Source organism: Lactuca sativa, chromosome 7, assembly GCF_002870075.4.
Source record: "Lactuca sativa cultivar Salinas chromosome 7, Lsat_Salinas_v11, whole genome shotgun sequence".
Taxonomy (NCBI): domain Eukaryota; kingdom Viridiplantae; phylum Streptophyta; class Magnoliopsida; order Asterales; family Asteraceae; genus Lactuca; species Lactuca sativa.
In genome coordinates this window covers 154,198,872-154,220,953 of record NC_056629.2, presented here as the reverse complement: position 1 = coordinate 154,220,953, position 22,082 = coordinate 154,198,872, and the positions used below count along the sequence as shown (strand labels likewise).

General features: G+C 36.4%; 3 protein-coding genes across 5 annotated transcripts; 1 reads left to right on the top strand and 2 right to left on the bottom strand.

Moving 5' to 3' along the window:
• Positions 1-326: 326 nt before the first annotated feature.
• LOC111904212 (uncharacterized) lies at positions 327-1,296 on the top strand. The gene is made up of 2 exons (XM_023899989.3): positions 327-702; positions 898-1,296. Exons 1-2 carry the CDS (start codon positions 379-381, stop codon positions 1,024-1,026), a joined length of 453 nt encoding a protein of 150 aa, XP_023755757.1. The 5' UTR covers positions 327-378; the 3' UTR covers positions 1,027-1,296.
• Positions 1,297-11,512: 10,216 nt separating this feature from the next.
• LOC111904249 (uncharacterized) lies at positions 11,513-12,664 on the bottom strand. The gene is made up of 5 exons (XM_023900029.2): positions 12,378-12,664; positions 12,217-12,238; positions 12,026-12,131; positions 11,826-11,933; positions 11,513-11,755 (listed from the first exon to the last, which is right to left on the bottom strand). The coding sequence occupies exons 1-5, from the start codon at positions 12,439-12,441 to the stop codon at positions 11,654-11,656; spliced, it is 402 nt and encodes a 133-aa protein (XP_023755797.1). The 5' UTR covers positions 12,442-12,664; the 3' UTR covers positions 11,513-11,653.
• Positions 12,665-14,148: 1,484 nt separating this feature from the next.
• LOC111904213 (probable E3 ubiquitin-protein ligase RHY1A) lies at positions 14,149-15,566 on the bottom strand. Of its 3 annotated transcripts, none has more exons than XM_023899994.3 (4): positions 15,408-15,566; positions 15,067-15,329; positions 14,663-14,850; positions 14,149-14,589 (listed from the first exon to the last, which is right to left on the bottom strand). In XM_023899994.3, exons 2-4 carry the CDS (start codon positions 15,301-15,303, stop codon positions 14,238-14,240), a joined length of 777 nt encoding a protein of 258 aa, XP_023755762.1. In that variant the 5' UTR covers positions 15,304-15,329; positions 15,408-15,566; the 3' UTR covers positions 14,149-14,237. The 3 variants fall into 3 exon arrangements, with proteins under 3 accessions (XP_023755762.1, XP_023755758.1, XP_023755761.1); XM_023899990.3 differs by having other exon boundaries at positions 15,067-15,319; positions 15,408-15,565; XM_023899993.3 differs by having other exon boundaries at positions 15,067-15,564.
• Between the last annotated feature and the right edge of the window lie 6,516 nt (positions 15,567-22,082).

The following is a 22,082-nucleotide window of genomic DNA, read 5'->3' as shown; positions in this document are numbered from 1 at the left end:
TAACATAGGCAAAAAGATTGAAAAAAATGTGCTTAGCTTTTTCACAAAAATGGTAATACAATCGATACCTCTAAATTGAATTAAGCAGCAAGACAAATACATTAAAATCGTAATTCAAGCATGTGAATCCCATGTATACTCCGAATCATCGATGGTGAAAGAAAGAAGATGACGACGTGGCACAATATGATCGCATAGTCAGAAAAACACGTGTAGGGCAGTGATTGCATACGCTAAGATCCATCACAACCCGGGTCGGATCATCTTCTAAAAAGAGTCCGAATTTAGCCCTTCCATAAATCCCCAATTCTCTCACACTCTCTTCTCAAACTTTCTTCTTATCTTATTACCAGCAGTCAGCACCATTAGCCTCCAACAATGGCCATGCCTTTAGGGTTTTTCTCCACCTTCTCTGCCGCCGGAACGGCGTTACTCTCCAAATCTCCGTCGTCGTCGTCATCTTCGACGTTTGTTCCCCCGGCGGCGTTAAAACCATACAACGTTAAACTGCGTACACTCGTCGTCACCTACGCCACCGCTTCGGAGCCGGCAACCGACACCAAGAAGAGAGCACCTCGAGGGTTCTCGAAGCCGCGCCCAGTGTCGCCGGAAATGAAGGATTTCCTCGGCGGTAGAAATGAAATCCCCCGCACCGAAGTTCTGAAGGTGATTTGGGCGTATATCAAGGAAAAAGACCTTCAGGTAATGTTTTTATAACTTTATATTCATGTTTTCTGCTTCAAACATCTTTGTTTCCTTTTTGAAACAAGTTGTATGCAAAACCCGAAACCCTAGCTTGTTTTCTGTGTAGATTTTTCTCATAAATGTTGAGTGATTGGTTGATATTTATGAAGTTTAGACTGAAAAGGTACTTTTGGTTGTTGTTTTTGAATTTAGGATCCTGCAAACAAGAGGGTGATTAAATGTGATGAGAAGCTAAAGAAGATATTTGGGGAGAAGGAACAAGTTGGGTTTCTTGAGATTGCTGGGCTAATCAGTCCTCATTTTCTGAAAGTTGAAAGTTAGCATTCAGAATTGAGAATTGAGATTTGAGACACGAAGCTGTTTTTGTTGGTTGCTATGTATATGGAGTATGAACATCTCTTTTGGTTGATGATATTTACTAGTAAGAAGAAGAAGAAAGAATAGTAGTACTAGTACCCCTGCACCCTGAAGGCTTCTTTTTGTAGTTTTGTTATGTGCTTTTGGCCTTTAAGAAGCCATGTTTTAGAAACTTTGTTAACACCCTTGAAGATTTTTAAATGTTTTGGTTTTAATGGCAATTGGTTGTTACTATGTTTTGGTTCCCTGCATATAGGGATTAAGAAGACGATATTATTGAGATGAATTGTTGTGTCTTTAAAGATTAGATGTTAAAGAATACATGCAAAAATGAGTTAAGATTAGCTCAACATTTAATCATTTATGCTCCATTTGCTAGAACAAGTTGGGTTTCTTTAAGAACCCTACATAAACCATGAGGGTTTTATGTATGAGCACCAGCCCATTTAAGCCAATGCATAAAATAATACATTGTGATGGGCTTACTTCATGTTGACCATACATACATAACTCAAATGAGAATCAATTGTTGTGTGATATAACAATTCTAGGCATTGGATTTGAATAATTAATCAGAATTATAACCTTCAAACAAGCATGCTTTTGTGTGTGTGTGTGAGAGTGAGAGAGAGTGTGTGTGCGAGGCCAGTCTCTTTTTGAAATCTAACCGAAAATGTCCAAACCACTCAAAGTCAAATCACACATGCCTATATACAAATGAGTGTGCATCATGTATGTTACATGCAAATATGGTACGAAAAACATTTTTCGTAATTTAAAGACATCTTTTCAAACTCCTTGTGGATGTCAAACGGTAACATGTAAGGTCATTTGCTCTTGATAGCAAATTTTGCTCAAAGAAAACCCTAAATCGTTTCAAACGTACCTTAAATATCTAATAACTCTTTCGAATTTATTAATTCATATTAGTTAAATAAATAACTAGATTTAATTAATTTTAATTTATCCATTTTAATGGGTACTAGAACAGTATAAGACAGAACGAAGGGGAGATGTTGGTTGCTAAGCTCGTTAAGACCATCTCCAACCCTATATTTTTTTATCTTATTTTTACCTCCAAAAAGTATATTCATAATATATTACATTATTTCAACTTACATACATTGTCAAACACACTCCTCTACTAATTTAGTTTTAACAAATATATAATTTATATTTTTTTTTCATAACATTAATATTAAATACTTTATAATAAACTTATAAATAAATATTATACATGCATTTATAAAAATATTACACATACACACTTTTAAATAAATATTAAATAAATAAATAATAGTATTGTCATTTGTTGGTTTTTATTAGATTATTATTGTAATATATAGGTTAACTACCTGTTTAATAGCATATGTTATCGTGTTTATAATATATATTTTAATTATACGTTTTTGTAAAATACGTTATCGTTTTTTAAAATGTCAATGTGTATTTAAATTAAACAAACTTTATATTTATAATTAATTAATATAATTTAATATATAATAAAATATTATAAGAATTAAATATTATATTTAAATTATAATTAGTAGGTAAAAATGAACTAAAAACATATAAATATATAACAGATGGACTAAAACCGACAATGCAAAGTTCATCCCCATTTTGAAAGAAATGAATCCTATAACACCATATTTGGTGTAATACTATTCATATCCCCCAAAATGGGGGAATAAATAGGGGAAGGTTGGAGAAGAATGGTGGAAGAAATAAAGAATGAGGGTGGGTTGGAGGTACTCTAAGGGTTGAGGAACACGCAAGTTTTGCTCAAAGAAAACCCTAAATCGGTTTCAACTTTCAAGTGTCCCTTAAATACCTAACAACTCTTTCGAATTTATTAATTCATATTAGTTGAATCAATAACTAAATTTAATTAATTTTAATTTATCCATTTTAATGGGTACTAAAACAGTATAAGACTGAACGGAGGGGAGATGTTGGTTGCTAAGCTCGCTAAGGGCTGAGGAACACTACCCCCTAGTGCTCGCTACCAAGTTATCACTACGCTTTTGGCGAGATGAGAGAGAAAGGGTTGGTGGAACCTATTTTGTGGAAACTGTTTTGATTGAATTGAAACCTTTTTTGACTAGAAAATCTCCATTTTGATTAAAAAAAAACTTTTTTATCTAAAATTTTAACAATTCAACCACTATAAATTAAACCACACTTTCAACATTTCATACACACAAACTATCACTTTTTTTTACGCATTGGGTCTTTCCAATATAAAACAATGGCGTCTTCGTCATTGTCGTCATTTTCATCAGATGATGTTTTTGGTAGTATGATATAGTCAGTCGTCTCCATACGTAATAGACTAGAACATCTTAACAACAATGAATCGAACAATACGCAAAATAAATGAAGAAGATATATCCAAAAATAGCATGAAGCAGCCTACCAACATCTCATGCATGATTATTCTGACAAGCATGTTCTCTGTCAAGGATATTATTTCTGTCGACGGTTCCGGATGCATAAAGATCTGTTTATGCGTATTGTAAAAGGTGTGAGTTCAGTGTCTGAGTATATGTGGCAACGACCGGATGCAAGAGGTAGGTTAGGCTTTGATCCAATTCAAAAATGTATTGTTGTATTTCATATGTTAGTATATGCCTCCCCCCACTGATGCACTAGACGAGAGTTTTAGGATGTTTGCACGTACCACCGGAGAAAGTCTTCATAGATTTTGCATATCTGCTATGTCTTTGTACGATCCACGATATTTGCGTCATCCTACTTCTAGTAGCATACAAAAGTTGTATGCTCATCATGTTAATGAGTCTTATTTACCTGTAACATCTCAAAAATCATTAGAAAATTTTCATTTTTAAAACCATCAAAAAATCCATAATTCACACAAAACATAGTTTCAAAACCACATGTATAAATTAGAGTATCCCAAAATCATAAGTCAAATAAATATTCAGGATGATGCGCACAATCACGCATTCGCCTTTCCCCTATCCTCTGATATACCTGAACCCATAAAATCAAACTGTAAGCTAAAGTTTAGTAAGTCCCCAAAATAGTCCACACAATAAGACATACACACGTGCATCCTGGGTCCATAGTCAACGGATTGGGTTACTTCCGGCCCACGTTCATCGAACTGGATTGCCCTGCACACTGGGTCCATAGTCATTGGACTTGATTACTCTTGGGTCCATATTCATTGGACTGGATTACCCCCAACCCACAGTCATCGGACCGGATTGCCCCGAGTTTGTTGGCTTACAACACAAAGCAGGAAAGCCTCAACCCAACTGCACTATGTCGACATATGCAACAAATATAATAACATATAACCAACAAGTACAAGTAATCATATAGATCTACCAATCTAACAATTCGCTACAGCATAGCAACATCCTATATACATGGATACATAACACAAACTAGTGGGCCGACATTGGTGCCTTCGACCCACGAGTACAATGACAAAAACTCACCTCACAGTCTAAAAGATAGCCAAACTGATCACTGCTCCAAACACTAACTCTACAGGTCACCTGTACATCACACAGGGACCAAGCCTCAATCTACTACTCAAAATACCTCAAATGACCTAAAATCAAACTTGGTTAAAGTCAACGTTCAACGGTCAAAATTTCAACCTCCAGCTGATCGCCACGTCGCGATCATTATTAGCCACGTCATGGCCGCTAAACGACAAAGCAGACGGGTTCCTTCTGAGTCGCCACACCATGTGTAACACCCCGTTTATTAAAATAAATAAATAAATGTATAATAACCCTAAAATCAATAATTATATAGCAGGGTGTTGGTTTTCGGGAGCCAAAGGTTATAATTTTAGAGGTTGGGGGTTAAAGTGTAAGTTTCGGATTAGTTTCGTAAATATTTGCAAAACCAAGGACTACTTGGTAAATTATAGGACTCAAATTGAAGAGATTTTGGAAGCTTAGGGGCTGCATGGTAATTTTAGGGACTTAAGTTGAAGGTATTTTGGTGGCTGGGGTTAAAAGGGTAAATTATTGACTTGATTTGAAAGGAATTAGGATGGAGGGGTTGTTAATGTAATTATGGGATATATTCTCATAATCGGGTATATAACCATCACCATGTCACAACCCTAACCCTAAGAGAGTGCAGCCGCCATCCCACCACCAGCCGTCACCCCTAACTTCCGACCGCCACCATTGTTGAAGACGCTCCCACTGTCGCCATCGAAGACAAAGAATCACCGTCGTTTGTTTGTTGTCGTTGTTGCACCGCCGACGAAGAAGACAGATTCTCATCTTCTTCCGACCGTCACGTCGCTTCTGTTGGAGACGGAGCCACAGTGGAGTATGTGGCTGTCGTTGCTGTTGTTCCGATCATTTCCCTTTCCCCTCCTTCTTCCTATCGACGTACCACAACCACTACTCTCGTCGCCGGCAAAGGCAAGAGTTGGATCTGATACTGTGGTTGTGGGAGGGATCGGTTGAACCGACAGCTGTTGGGTCTCGATGTTGTCGTCACTGCCTTATCTCGTCACCATTAACCACCATGGGAGGTGGCTGTGAGTTTGTGTGGGGTGTGATTTCTGCTTTAAGATTCGTGTGGTGTGTGGCTGCTTGATTGAGAACCAAAAGAGATCACCGAGGTGGTGGCTGCCATCCCAAGTCCGATGTTGTCGCCGATGTGAGCCACCGGGTGAGTGGCTGGAGGGTGTTCTACCTTTTGAAGTGTGTGTTTGGGTGTTTTGTTAGCCGGAAATCGCAAGGAAGCCACCGCCACCACCATGAGGTGGTGGCTTCCACCATGTTCCGCCATGTGAATGTGTTATGTTAGTGAGCGGGTGTGTATATATTTGAAACTCTATCATTGTAAATTATAAGAAAAAATAGAATAATGGAAAGAAACTCAAAACCACCACCGCGAGGTGGTGGTTGCCGCCACCAGTCGTCGTGTCGGGTGGCGGTGTGCCTCGTTTGCATTGTGACTCGTTTGGGATGTTTAGACAAAGGGACTACAACCCTAATGGGCCCGATAAAGCCCTAAATGACCTAAAAGCCCAAACATGTGACTAATGGGCTTAATGAAACCTAATTGATCAAAAGACCTAGTTATTGGGTCTATTGGGCTAAGATGGGTTTGGAAACCCTAATTAGGGTTTAGAAAACCCTAATATTGGATTTATGGACCTTGGACTTATCGGGACCCACATTTGGGCCATTGGAATAGAACTGTGTATAAAAAACCCAATCACACCATATGATTTATTTAGAAGAGTGATGGACTTAATGGATTAAGTCCTTAATGGGTTAAGTGAGAAACACTTAACCCTAATTATCATTTTATATGAAACCCTAATTTCACTTGGGTTTATTGTTGGGCCTTTCTATTGGGCCTTGATGATTGGGTTATTAATGGGCCATCCAAGATCAAGCAAATGGACTAGAATAATTAATGGGCTTTGAGGTAAGGCCTATATGAGGAGTTGGACCCAATTTGGAAAATTGGGCCATAGATGGGCCATAGTTTGAGCCTTTATGATTATGTGATATTGGGCCATTAGAATGTTGAATGTTGGACCAGACTAAATGGTTAGGCCTTATGGTCAGACCTTATAAAGGTTTGGGCCCAATTTGGAAAATTAGGCCATGTGTTGGGCTTTGACCTATAGTTGACTTTTGGGCCTTTGGATTGAGCCTTGGGCTTGAATCAAGCTAAGATAGGGGTAAAGTAGTCTTTTACCCCAAGCGTGAACTTATGGATATGTGTTGGAACCAATTATTAATTGAATTTTATTTTGATGTTGACAGATTCAGGAATCTGTCAGCCAACAGCCACAACTTTATCCGTGGGACTTCAACAGTGTGAGTTGAGTCTCCTCACTTTTTGTATGGGTCTAAGGCATCAATTCCGGCCCATTTAGTTTATGTATGATAGGAAGACCCGAGGGTTAGCCCTAGGCATTATGCATGAAAGACCAGGAGGCGGCTCCTAGCACACAGTATGTTATTATGTATGGTAGGAAGACCCGGGGGTTAGCCCTAGGTAATATGTATGAAAGACTAGGAGGTGGCTCCTAGCACACTGTATGCTATTATGTATGAAAGACCAGGAGGTGGCTCCTGGCACATTATATGCTGATTAGCTAAGTAGAGTAGTATGTATGCTAGTTGTCTTTGTGATGCTTACATGGAAGACCAGGAGGTGGCTCTTGGCACTTGTCTGTAAGACCGAGGGGGTGGCCCCCGGCTTGAAAAGAAAGACCATGTGGCGACCCGTGGCATAATGGCAAGACTATGTTGGGCACATAACACCTTTATTGATTATGATATATGTATGGCTCATGGTTATGTATGAAAGTATGTGAGTATGTGTTTATATGCTAGATAATATTCGGTTGAAAGAGACCGAAGGGGTAGGCCAGCACCCAGATATGCTAGGCAGTATGTGTTATGTTTGGTATGTGGTATGATGGTGGAACTCACTAAGCTTCGTGCTTACGGTTTTCAGTTTTGGTTTCAGGTGCTTCGGATTCCAAGGAAAGGAGCGGGCTCGATCGCAGCGTATCACACTATGATTTTCCACACATGAGATCTTTGGGATTACACTCTGATATTATTTTATGATAACATGTTTTTATTACTAACACATTTGGTTTTGATATGTGATGTTATTATGGATGTTTTTATACTTATGGTTTTATAACAACCTATTTAAAAATGAAAATTTTGGCCTTGAATTTTGGGATGTTGCACCATGGCAACCTAAGGTCATGTCGTAGGGACTGGTCTGGACAACTTAATCCATTAAGCCATTTTCCTACAACTTCAGGAGCTCCAAATCTCAGATCTAGTCCTTCCTATGGTCTTGATGGATAAAGTTTCCAACTTTATCCATTAATACACCTCAATAAGTCAAGAACCCAAACCCTAGTTCCTTAAAGGTAATTAAATGCATAAAGTCACCTATTAAGCACTCAATGCATGTCCATAATGGTTTCTTACACCTAATGATCCATAAAAATCGTAGCTTTGTGGGCATGCATGTCCCTTCCATTTTAGGTCAAAAAACATGGCAATAAGGAACTCAAGCTTGAGCATGGGACCAAAAACTCATTAAATCCTCAGACCTGGAACATATGACACTAAAATGACCACATTGATCCATAAAAGTTGTCAACTTTATGAGATCCAACCTTCTAATTCCTCACACCATGTAGATTAAGGGAAAAAGAGCTAGATCTAGAGATAAATAACATAAAGATTGGATATTGAGGACTTATAAGAGTCCAGAAAATGTGCATAAGAGGGATAAGGATAGTGGCTTGCTGAAACAAAGCCCATGGGTGCCTTTTTCTTCTTCAAAACACCACCAAACACACAAAAACCCAAAGGTTAGTAAAAGAGGCTATGGTTTTATCTTGGAGGTTGAGAGAGAGTGATTGAGGATGAGGGTGTGCAACCTTAGTCATCACATTTCCTTAAATAAGGGCTTAAACCACAAATTAGGGTTTACCATTAAATAGCGGTCACGCCGTGGCGAATAAATATCACGTCGTTGGACTCCATCACCACGTCATGGCCCACTAAAAATCCAACATCCAAAATATTAAATAACTTACAAGAAACATACCCGAGACTTGGCGTTACATTACCTGGGATGTTAGGAAGTTTAGATTGTATGCATTAGAGATGGAATTTGTGCCCAAATGCATATCATGGACAATACACAAAGGGTAATTATCATTATCATACGTTCGTACTTGAAGATGCAACCTCACAGGATTTGTGGTTCTGGCATGCCTATTTCGATAGTCCCAGTTCAATTAATAACGTTAATATTTGTAATAACTCACCAATATTCAACAAGGTGTATGATGGTACTGCCCAATATTCGTCATTTGTACTCCGAGGAACTACATACAAATTTGTTTACTATCTTATGGATGGGATCTATTCTTTTTTTGTTAAAAGTTTGTCATGTATGGATGACCCTTAAAGGTCCATATTTAAGAGAGTCCAAGAAAAAGCGAGAAAATATATCAAATGAGCGTTTGGAGCACTTAAAAAACATTGCCAGATAGTTGCCAAAACATCCACGTTTCGTGATTTTCTACTATGACAGAGATGATGTATATGTGTATCATATTGCATAATATGATACTAAAACATGAAGGAAACATGATGTGTGTACGACGAGAATGAAGTCACCCCCGACACACAACCACTTGAATATGGTGGTCAAGAATGGATACAAAGAATGATGATAGTCAACAATGCAGTAATCCATGTCGATCTTCGTCACCATTTGACCGATCATCTTTAGACGTTGGATAATATTGATCTAGATGTCACCAGAAGACGAATTGGAAGGCTAGTTTTCTGAGGAACACCCGTTGCTTTAGTATGTTTTTTTATGAAGTGTATTTTAGTTATGAAGTGTCTTTGTTATGTATTAAGAGGGTGTTTGGATATGGAAAAAAGATGGTGCTTATTGCTTATTGCTTATTCCCACCACAATAAGCTAAGAGGGTGTTTGGATAGGGAAAAAAATGACAGCTTATTGCTTATTGCTTATTTTCACCACAATAAGCTAATTTAAGTGTTTGGATAGGATGCTTAAAAAATTAGCTTATTGCGGTGGGAATAAGCTAAATAAGCTGATTTTAATAAGCAAGGGGGGTAATGCTTATTGCTTATTGCTTATTGCTTATTAGTCATTTTACTCATATAATCTGTCTTATTTGCCAAACACTTCAAATGCTTATTGCTTATTGTTTATTCCCACCGCAATAAACTAATCCAAACACATTTTAAAAAAATGCTTATTCCCACCACAATAAGCAATAAGCAATAAGCTAATTAAGCTAAAAATGCATTTATCCAAACACCCTCTAAGTTTAAGTGTTTGGATAGGAATTATTAAAAATCAGCTTATTGTGGTGGGAATAAGCTAAATAAGCTGATTTTAATAAGAATTCCCCTTTGCTTAAAGTTTATTGTTTATTCCCACTACAAACACTTTTACAAAAACTGTTTATTCTCACCGCAATAAGATAATAAGCAATAAGCTAATAAGCTAAAAACTAATTTATCCGAACACCCTTTAAGTCATGTTTTCAAGTATTAAGTTGTGTTTGTTGGTATTAAGTCATGTTTGTCGTGGTTAGAAAACAAAAGGTAAAAGGGTTTTAAAAAATTGTTGAAAAATAAAGTTAAAAAATGAAAATAAGTAAAATATATATATAAAAAAAGAAAATAAAAAATGTACATATATTTATATAAAAACCGAAAATAAATAAAGTACACAAAAAACAAAAAATAAAGTTAAAAAACCATGTGGTGTAATTTTTTTCAAACCTCAGGAACTAAATTTGAACTTTTTAGGACTAATTTTGCTAAAAAATTAACCAACTTAACCATGAAACTCGTTAAGTGGGCTAGAGTGATAATTCTGCGAAAAAGTTGTGGCCACAACAATAATAAAAAAAATATCAGGGCTTTTTCTAGTTACGCGTTAAAAATTTAGGGTTTTTATAATATTAACCCTTTAATTTATTGTAACTTTTTTAATTTAATTTGAAATGTTTGTGTTTTAAAAAAATATAATTTATTTGATATTAATTGTTTGCGGTTTAAAAAAATAAAACTTATTTAATATTAATTGTTTGTGTTTAAAAAAAATATAATCTAATTAAATTTAAAAAAATAAAAAAAAAATGAAGTGTAAGAAATTTTATAACTCTTTTCCAAATGCTAACAATTAAATGTTAAGAGAGAAAAATTTAGCAATTAAATGTTAAGAGAGAAAAATGACATGTTAAGTGACAATAAAAAAGATAATGCAACAAGATACTAAAAATGTTAACATGTTCAAAAATAACTAATCTGGATTTACCAGAGTCACCTAAAGTGACAAATGTACTTATATGCCATGCATCTATTTACTTGTAATTTTACTTGTCAGAAAAAGGTTTTCTAACTTGTTCTTCTTGGTTCGTGTTCTTACTTACTCTAAATACATGTAATTTTGAATTATCAAATTTTAACTAATCTCAGTTTCAAGTTTCTTATCTCAATTGATGAAGTGCAATTAGAAAACTTTATTTAAATTTTCAAATTTATCGTCTCATTCGATCACCAATCTACAATGTCACTTTGATGAACTGGTATATTTGAATAAACCATCAATACATAATCAACCTCACCCCTCTGTAATATCTTTTAAAAAAATAATTGACTAATCTCATTTCAAATTATATACATTCCAATCTACCAAGGAAATTCCTATGATTTTTCATTTTTAAGTTGTCTAAAAATAACGGTTGTTTCTTGTTGATGTTGCAAAAATATTCATATGTTTCTTATGAAATTATTTTTTCAATTTATTTATAATTTTAGCGAAAAAAAAAACATTCTGTAAACCAAACAACACAAATCAATGACACGTTCCATTCTAGGTGAGTAGCCAAACATGACAACCGAATGATAATGATCAATTCCATTCCATTTCCTTGTCATTCCATTCCATACTTGTTCCTACATTTCTTATGTTATATGATTAATAGATTTTGATAACTGTTATATCTTCAAAAACTATCAAGTTGTGTATCATGTTAGAGTTTTGCAAGAAGATATGCGAGTTGTTCATCAGACACCTTCACATCAACACATGTACCCAATGACACAGCAAGTCTAGCAGCCAATTGATGTTTGCACTGAGAAAGAAGAAACGATAATCAAAATCAAGGAAACAAAAACGAAAATGGAAATGGAAGAAAGCCTTACACAAAGCTGTTCTCTTTTGTTGACAATGTCATAGAAAAACGAATAACAAGCACAATAGTGTTCTGGGAAACAAAGGTATTCTTCCTTCTTTTTAGACTCTCCCGTAATCTGCAAATGCCATTTCAAAGTTCAAACCTCAAGCACTGGTTATAATTTTCAACAAATAATCAGTGGAATTCAGAAGATCGCAACAGAGAAACCTGAAAGATGGAGCGCCCACTGGGTTCTCCGGATATCTTCTTGACACCTCGTTGATCAACTATCCTGCTTGCCCTTTCCAGATTTTTACCAAATAAAGTATGCAAACTGTGTTTTCATGTTGAAGGATCAGTCAATTTATGTGTAAATTGTGTAATAGAAGAATCAAGGATAGATCAAGTAGATTACTCACATCGAAAGCTGATCATCCGTCACTGTTTCGATCAGAGTTTCAAATGCGATTTAAAAGAACGAAAATCAGACTCATTTTTGGGAAGAAGAAGAAGAAGATGAAGAAGAAGAATTAGGGGATATAAGATCGAATTGAGATAGAATTCATGGCTGTATGCGTACCTGAACGAGTGGATTGGATTTCTGTCCAGATGGTTTCTGCGACTAACAAGCTGCTGGAGGTCATTGTATGTTTGAAGTTTAAACCCTAATTTTGTTTATCTGATGTAGTAGCTTCAGTAGCAATAAAATGATTGAGATATTAGAATTCTTTGAAACACTAATGTTCATTGTTAAAGTCAGAAAGTTATAGAAACCGCTAGCTTTAAATTGTGCTAATTAAGCCCTTAAACTCTTAAAATTATTGTGCTAATTAAAACTTTAAACTCTTAAAATTGTAGTCATAGACTCATAGTGAAGACATGTCATGTAGAAGATTTATGATCATCTATATCTATATCTGTATCCGATAGAGTAAATTACACGAATGGTCCTTATGGTTTGGGATAATTTGTACGTTTGGTCCCTAACTTATTTCTTTAACTCGGAAGATCCCTATTAATTGTTTTTGTTACGCACTTGGTCGCTATTGTTTGTTTTTGTCACACGCTTGGTCCCTATCTTACCTAAAAATAGTATTATTTAAATAGGGAAAAATGATGAGGTAAGTAAGATAAAATGAGAGGGGTGGAGTTGGGGGTGTGTTTATTTAAATAAATAAATAAAAAATCAAAGGAAAATAGTATTTTTAGGTAAGACAGGGACCAAACGTGTAACAAAAACAAATAATAGAGACCTTACGAGTTAAAAGAAATAAGTTAGGAACCAAACATGCAAATTACCCTAAACCATAGGGACCATTGGTGTAATTTACTCTATCGATAACAGTTCATGTGTCATCCACATAAAAAATAAAAATTAAAAAAAAAAAAAAAAAAAAAAAAAAACTTTTTTAAATTAACTTTTTGTTTTTTATTAGAATAAAATGACTTTTTTACGCTAAACCCAAAAATGATAAAACCTAAATAAAACCTGACACTGATTGATAGTAGCATATTCATCATAATAAGAAAAATCACCAAATATATAATTCAGTCAATTTCTTATTTATTCATATAAAATACTAAGCAATCTTATATTCTTATATAAGCCAATAAAATAATTTATGTCCACATTTCTGCCTATAATAAATAATAAATATCGATCCAAATCTATATTGTTAACTAAATTTCCTATTAGAAAAAAATGAAAAGATAAGCACACGTTTATGTGCCTTGTATATTTGTTCTTACTAAAATTACTTTTTTTGTTTAAATTAAACCTAATAATAGAAACTAAAAACCAAAATAAATTATAATAATAATATTTATTATCAATATGGTTACTCTAAAAATCAAAAACCAAAACTTACCGTTCATTTTTTTTAACCAAAACCAACGGGAACCAAAACATGATAACCCATGTCAAGAATATATTGTGATCTAAATGTAGTATTTAGGCTTTTTTGTTGGAAATAATGTCCAATTTCAATAACTAGTATCATTCAACCTTAATAAGGTTCAAAAAAATAGTAACTATTAAAACTTTTATCATGTAATATTAAAATCTTGCGACTTTGTGTCATCCATTGAATAATTGTTGCCCTTTCGAAATTCACGTAGTTTTTTTTTTTAAGAATACATCTCAACTCGAGAGATTCAATTGTATTTATAGAAGTGCATTCACACGAAATAATGTTTAACTGAAAGTGTGTTTAAGAATTACATTGTTTTATAAATGAGCTAATAAAAAACTGTTTTGAAATCTTTTTAAATATTAATTCCAAATGAGCATAGATGCATACATAACAAATTACATGGTATCAAACCCTCTATACAAAATCATTCACTCAATCTACACCAAATAGTTTTTTTTTAAAAAGTCAGCTTATAAGCAATTTTACTTTAGTTATGTCATATGTGCATCAAACAGAGTCTAATCTTTTCATAACACATTTACATTTACGGTTATACCCTTTCTACAATTTGGGCAAGCCCCACATAACCTAATCCATGGAATCAAGCAGCCGGAATGGAATACATGAAAACAATGCAATCGTATCACTTCATCACCATTTTCAAAACTCTCCAAACAAATCGTACACTCCCTTGAAGTCTCATTTCCTTTTCCATCATCACCAAAAACCTCTAATTTTAAACAATTTAAGGCATCTTGATGAAGTCCAGGATGATGATGATGATGATTTCTTGCTAATGGTTGCCATGATTCAGATGCCATTTCTTCATACAGATTACTGTCATCTTGATGACTGTTTGATGAAGAACTGCTGCTTTGTCTATAATAAGATTATTGTTAATTTTGATTAACATGAGTTTGAATTTTGAAAGATTGATGAAATTTTATAATACCTGTTTTGAGAAACAGAGACACCTCTCAATCTTTCAAGAAGTCTTTCTCTTGCAAGTAATACAGATCCAGGAAGCCTGTCATTCCCAGTGGCTCTGTGTCTGTGTATGCTTCTGAAATCTTCTGAATTTATAATGCTACCGGTTGGAGATTGATTATGAACTTGTTCAGGGTGAAATGATTCATGTTCCTGATTTTTAACAACGAATAACATATCAGTAATTGTATGCTTAAGATCATCTAAGGCACGTAAAGTGATCGACTGTTGATTTTAGGTTTTGATAAATTTAATTTAACCGAGAAATTAAAAGTGGTTGATTCATGGTGTGTTTTGGGGATTTTGTAAGGCGGAGGACATCGGAGATACAGAAATACATAATAAAAGTCAGAAACATCGGGACAATACCGAATGATCGAGGCGACGGCGGTGGATCCGCCGGGAAGCAAGGTCACAGCCATCGTCGTGGCGATTTTCACGGCGATTATAGCGACGGTTTGTGGTGCGGTGTTGGAGAGAAGATGAAGAAGAACTGGCGTCGGGTAACGAGGTATCAAATCCTGAAATCTCGACGCCGTTGTAGCGAACACCAAAGCGATACCTCCGGCTATGAAATAGCTCTGAAGCACTTGTCATCCACAACATTCAGAGCAGAAATCCTCTGATAGAAACTAGATTTGCGTCAATTTTCAGTTAAATGTACAAAAACTTACACTGAGGAGGATACATGGAAGGATTCAAACTTGTACCTTGATGTGATGAATTCGAGAGTGTAAAGAACAAAAGCAGTAGGAACCTGGAAAAAGGGTGAGGGATTCTATGAAATTGGTAAAAGCCGATTTGGGGATATTTCGAAGGAAACACGTAAGAATTGGAAAGGGATCAGATTTAAGTCAATATAACGTCAAATTCACTAGTACAAGATAGGTCTGTTTCGTTGGGTTTGTCTTAAATGCACAACTAAATAAAATAACTTGGTTTCAAGAAAAATTAAATATTCACTTATAATTTTTTTCTATATATCTTCTTAAACTTGGATTAAAATATTATTTTATTAAATTAGACCGATATCACCAATTGACAATTTGACATGGATAGATGGATATTTAATTTCCTTTAAAAAATTATCCGAGTTTAATTTATGTTTCACAACATACTACGAATGAAAGAAAAAAATTAACAAGCTAAAGATAACTATGATTTAACGACACATTGTTAATCATATTGTAACACCTTGATTTTTAACCCTTGGAGTGAGATTTGTTTGCAAAAGGGTCCCATGCAGCATTAAGGATAAGGAGGTGTGCCTACAAGCACGATGGGCGTACTCCGACCAAGCCAAACCCTAATTATTTAGGGTTTGAGCACTATATATTCATCTTTATGGCTCAAGACCCCTTCCCCTCCACAGTATCCATCTGGAAAATCGTTCCTTAGCTAACCTTAATCCTCTCAAATGCATTTTTGAGCTTTGGTGTATATTTTGGTGTCCTTGAAGGAGCAAGTTGGAAGAAGAAGATCATCCTTGAAGAGTGGAACACTTTGGATCCAAGATTCTACCATCTTTTGATACCCTATGGAGGTATAAAGTTCTGAACTTGATGTTGATTTCATTAGATATTGTTAGCCTTAGATTTGTGGTTATTTTGGTCTCATGAGCTTGGTATTACGAGTATGTAGTACTCTAATCCTTTTTAGCTATCCTTTCAGACGTTTAAGAGTGTCTTGAAGCATAAAAATGTGATCTTGAATGTGATATTTAGCCTATCCATGTGTAAGAGGGTCTTATGGGGTTAAGGACATAGGGTTTTGGACATTAAGCATCTTATAACCATGCAAAGTCATAAAGTTGGAAACTTTATGACTTAGGACATCATTTTGGGCTTGCATCTGAGTTTTGGGAGGAAGGGCTTAATGGAATAAGCTCTTAATGGCATTTTAGGACTAGGCTGCGTACGTTGGGCATACCTGGAGGTATGCTGCGCATACGCGGTTAGCGCCCCGTTTCTTAGTCAACATGGGAGTACGCGAGGCGTACTCTTATGATTCGCTGGGAGAAATGTTGACTTTTGTTGACTCCATTGACTTTTTGACCAAGTTTGACTTTAGGTAAAACTTGAGGGTTTGATTGGTAATTAAGATTTTATTGGTTCTGATGCTAGTGGAGCCGCAGGAACAAGCAGTGTAGCAGGGAGCGTATCACGGTGTTTTGGGGATTCTTCATTTCAGGTGAGTTTCGCCTCATTGTATCGTGGGTCGAAGGCACTAATGCCGACCCACTAGTTTTGGTTATCTGTTAGTAGAAGGATATCTTAGGGATTGTATATAGTCACGTAGGATAGCCTGAGAACTCTTGGTCTAGGCTCTCTCACCTATTCCGTGTTTGGTTGTGGTTCTAGAGTAGGACCACCTATCCGGGTGGCTATCTCACTTCTGGATATATACGGTCATGCATTCCTTGGATTGTGGATACTTAGGATTTGCTATATTGTAGTAATCTGTTAGATCGGTATCCTGGTATATAGGATGTTGTTATGCTATAGTGATTTGTTAGATCAGTATCCTGGTATATAAGATGTTGATATGTTATGGTGCATTGTTGGATCTATATGTTATCTGTGTTTGTTGGTTATCATCTAGTAGAGTGCCCTATCTATGGTCACGTAGGATAGCCTGAGAAGTCTTGGTCTATGCTCTCTTTCCTGTTCATTGTTTGGTTGTGGCTCTAGAGTAGGATCATATGTTGGGATGGCTATCTCACCTCTGGTTACTTATGGTTACGCATTCCATGGAGGATAGCTGGTAGCAGGACTGTATGATGTGAGAGGACTAGTAGGAGGTAGTGAGCTGTATGATTGAAGTTTGCATGTATTATGTGTCTACTTCATCATTGATTGTTTATATGTCGATATATGGTAGTTGTGGGTTGAGGTGGTCCTGCTTTGTGTTGTAATCCAAGATACCTAGTGCAAGTCAACTGCAAACCGTAGGCACGGAGGCTCTGGATGTAAGTTGTAGTCCAACAAACCCAGGGTATTCCAGCCCGATGGTCGAGTGGACTCGGTGCATGCTTGTATGTTAATCGCATGGGGTATTTTGGGGGAAACTCACTAAGCTCTATGCTTACTCAATTGTTTATGGTTTCAGGTATCATCGGTGATCATGGGAAGACGAAGGTGGGACTGTACAAGCTCATCAACAACATTGAGGATTTCGCGTTCATTATAACACTCTGATTTTCATTAATGGTAATTGAGAATTAAGGTTTTTCTTAGAATGGGTTTATAATTTAGGAGTTTACTAAAATAAAATTGAAATTTTTTGGCCGTAAAAATGGGACGTTACAAGTTGGTATCAGAGCTCTGGTTTGAGTGAATTGTATGAACACTTGTGTGAATCCAGTCTCAAACTATGTTTCGAGAGTTTTTGCAAAATGTTTTTGGAAAAAAGTTTATAATAAAAGGGTTGGGTTAGGTACATGAGCTCGGTTTCTTGTCATGTTCTTTTTTGATTGTTGGCTTAGGATCGGGAACGTAGGCCTTGACTTAAATTGGAGTTTTCAGGAAGATGTGATGTGTATAGTCAGCCAGAGCCAAAACAGGAGAGTGGTTCACAAAATACCCATACTTGTTATGTAAGCTGATTTTTTATTTTGTGGATATATGAATTGTTAGAAAAAGCATGCTAGTGGATAAGGTTCATTAGAAACTGTTGGATAGAAATGACTGATTCTGTGATGCCTTATGATATAGGAAGTTGCTTGCGTGATTTATGTTACTTGATTGTGAGATTGTTGCATGTATGTTGATTAGTTGTATATGATCGGATTGAATAGCCTTAGAATGATCAACTTGGACTTACTTCCTATTCCTAGTTTTGGTTGTGGACTTAGGGCATGGTCGATTATTCGACTGTCTATCTAATCTCATATTGTGTACAAAAAGCATGCATAAAAGCAAACGTTGGTGAGAGGGCGAGGATAATCATAGGAAAAGTGCATCGGAAGTTAGTTGTATCTCGTTGTAGAAGTGGTGTTGGCACACTTACGAATGGTCTAGTGCAATGACTTAGGACATTGGGATGAATTTTGAATCGACTACGGATAGGTGTGGAAGGTAGTATGGGCCCATATTACTGAAAGCGCAGGATCCGTATGAGATTCAGGAGGAATTTCGAGGTACTAAGTAACTAATAGGAGTAGGGCCTGGTGTGTTGAGTACTGCATTGTGATGTCTAATCTTTTCTTGGTATATTTCGGTATGGCGACTATTGGAGGTTCATGATTAGGAACCAGAACAGGTGGCCAGGATGGAGGAGATCATTTGTGAGGAGATTCTTTCTATTGTCTGGGAGTAGATACCAGAGTTGTTTGGGTCTGTCAAGACTGCTATGATGGACTTCTTCGATGACTGATATGTTTCATTTTTTGAGACTGTCAATGTTGTAGCTACCACAGTCGTCGATGTGGCAAGGATTAGCACTGGGAGAGCTTTCCAATACCGGGATTTCAACAATACGAAGCTCCCGGTGTTTGACGGGGTTCAGAATCCGATCTTTTCCATGAGGTGGTTGTCATATGTGGAGGGATGTTTCTATAAGTGCTCTTACCCAGCTGACGAGAAGGTCAAGTGCGCTTTGAACCTTCTTCGGTATGGAGCGAAGGATTGGTGGAGGCTAGTTACTAGTTCATACACCCCAGAGTAACGAGTTGCAATATCATAGGAGCAGTTCTCTTAGATGTTCCACTCAAGATATGTCTCATTGGTGGCTAACCCAAGAGTATTTGGATCTGAGGTAGGGGACCGAGTCGGTGACAAAGATCACCAAGATGTTCACACAATGGGATATGTTTTTCCCTGATTTTGCTGCTTTTGAGTAGGCTTAGATGACTCGGTATTTAGGCATGCTCAAGAAGGATATTCGACAATTTGTATCCACCCAATGTTATGGTTCTCTTGCTGAGCTTCATGATGCCGCTAGGAGGGTAGATATTATGATAGAAACACATGCAAAGGAGTAGTGTCAAGCTTTATATCAGTCCCAACTTGCAATGAAGCGGTTCAAGCCCGTCGATCAGAGTTAGGGATTAGTTGGAGGGAGGCATAGATCTCTTGTATGTCGCAGGTGTGGCGGGGAGGGCCATTATGGCAGAGATTGCAGGCAGAGTGCATGAGTTTATTTTCATTACGACCAGGAAGGCCACATCAGGGCTTGTTGCCCTTTTCTCGTTTTCGGTGAGGTGTTGGATCCTACACCCTTAGCTTGGCATTTGCCCTACGGTCGTCATGGGACGGCCGAAGTCCCGGAGACCGAGAGTTGAGTTGACAATGATGGGTTTTATACAAACAATCCTATGTGTGCATGCAACCCTAGATTTGGATCTATGTTTTCACTATTAGACACACAACTTTACGAACACAAGAAGAACCTTAGCATGGAACTATGTATTTCAAAATCTTTATAGTAGAAGGGATTACATACCTCTTGTTGTTATATTGTAATAACAAAACAAGTTTTCAATCTCTTTGTCTTAGAAAGCAAGTACCACAAGTGTAGTACCTCTAATGGCTCACAAACACTACAAGCAAATGGAGAGGCAAGAGAGAGAGAGAAGGGAGAGTCAAAAATCGGCTCTAGGTATTCTAGGTATCAAGTGGCCGATTTTCCTAGGCCTAAGGGGTCTTTATATAGGGTAGACATTAGAGTTTCAGCTCTTATCCTTATCTAGTTACTTGCCCACCAAGCAGCCCATAAGATAAGCCTAGAATCCTTATCGTGGACGAACTCTAAGGCCTTATCACCTTGAATTCGTCCACCCTATCCATGGGGCATCCATTGCCCTAATTTGCAATTATCACATAATTACAATTCATCCCCTCTAGTATAATTAATTACATTTGATCACATAATTAATTCTTAATTAATTATTGACCAATATTAATTAAAGAAATATGATTTCTCCTTTAATATATTATTCTTATAATATATTAATATATCATAATAACCTCTTTCTCTATTATTTCTCCAGTCAAGTTGCTTTGGTGAAGGCAACCCAAAAGGACCATGCACAATCGGGTCAAGTACTTACCAAATATGGTTACGGGCTTAGACACTAATCCAACAGTCTCCCACTTGGATAAGCCTAGTAACCATAAATGCAAGTATAAATTGATTAGCAATCGTAGCTCTCAAAGACACTGTCAAACTCTGATCTTATCAACAACCTGTCCTTTAGATAAGGGATCATACAGTCCTCTGTTTTAGATATCGTGTGAACAATCATATGGAACATAGCCATAATTATGGTTCAACAGTTTGTTTCTCGATCTCAGATTCATTTGACATAGAACTTAATTGAACAAATCAATTCAGTCCTAACTGGGCCCGGCATATAAGTCAAATCAAATCATCGAGGGGCCCTAATATCGCTTTTACCCTCTTAGGATAAAAGGAACAGATAAACTTCGACTTATATGTATTTACTATTCACTAATCAAATTATACACAACAATGCGTTTTTATGACATCAAGTTACTGATGCATTTTCGCATTATCAATGCACAACCAATTAGCAAACAATAAACCATATATCTTGGTTTTAAGACCATATGATATTATCGTCTTGCGATCACTCGTGATAAATTCCATGAAGTGATTCCAGCAAGCGCGGGTTTATTCCAATGCTCAAAACTTATTCATAAGCACTCATGAACGTTGTAACAAACCTTTGTTATATCTAATACCTTTCAGACAATCTACACACCAATTCATGACAGTTTTCATTCATACCTACTCCCAACATATGAACGAATGTGGACCGTTTGAATAATTCAATTATTCTTAATTATCTCAATTATTCAGGAAGTCAAAACATGCAAAGCAAAATAATAGTTTAACAATCAACAGAAGACAGTGACTATACTTATAAATAATACTCCTTTATTTAATCATCAAATGTCAATTACATTTATCTATTACACTTTTCTAAACTATCTAATGCAAACTAATATCCTCATTCAGCCCAATGCTCATAGTGTGCTGCAAGTGCTTAACCCTACTTATTCCCTTCGTAAGCGGATTTGCTAGGTTATCCTCTGACGATACCCTCTTAACCACGAGGAGTCCTTCTTCTACCCGATGTCTAATAAAGTGATATTTTTTGTCGATATATCGAGATCTACCATGATCCCTCGGTTCCTTGGTCAAGGCAACCGCTCCTTCATTATCACAGAAAATTTCCATAGGCTCCTTTATGGCAGGTACAACTCCAAGGTCTCCAATGAAGTTCTTCAACCATATCACCTCCTTTGACGCTTCGCTCGCTGCAATGCACTCTGATTCGCACGTTGATTCAGCTACGGTTTCTTGCTTGGAACTTTTCCAAGTTACTGCTCCTCCATTAAGGGTAAAGACCCAGCCCGACT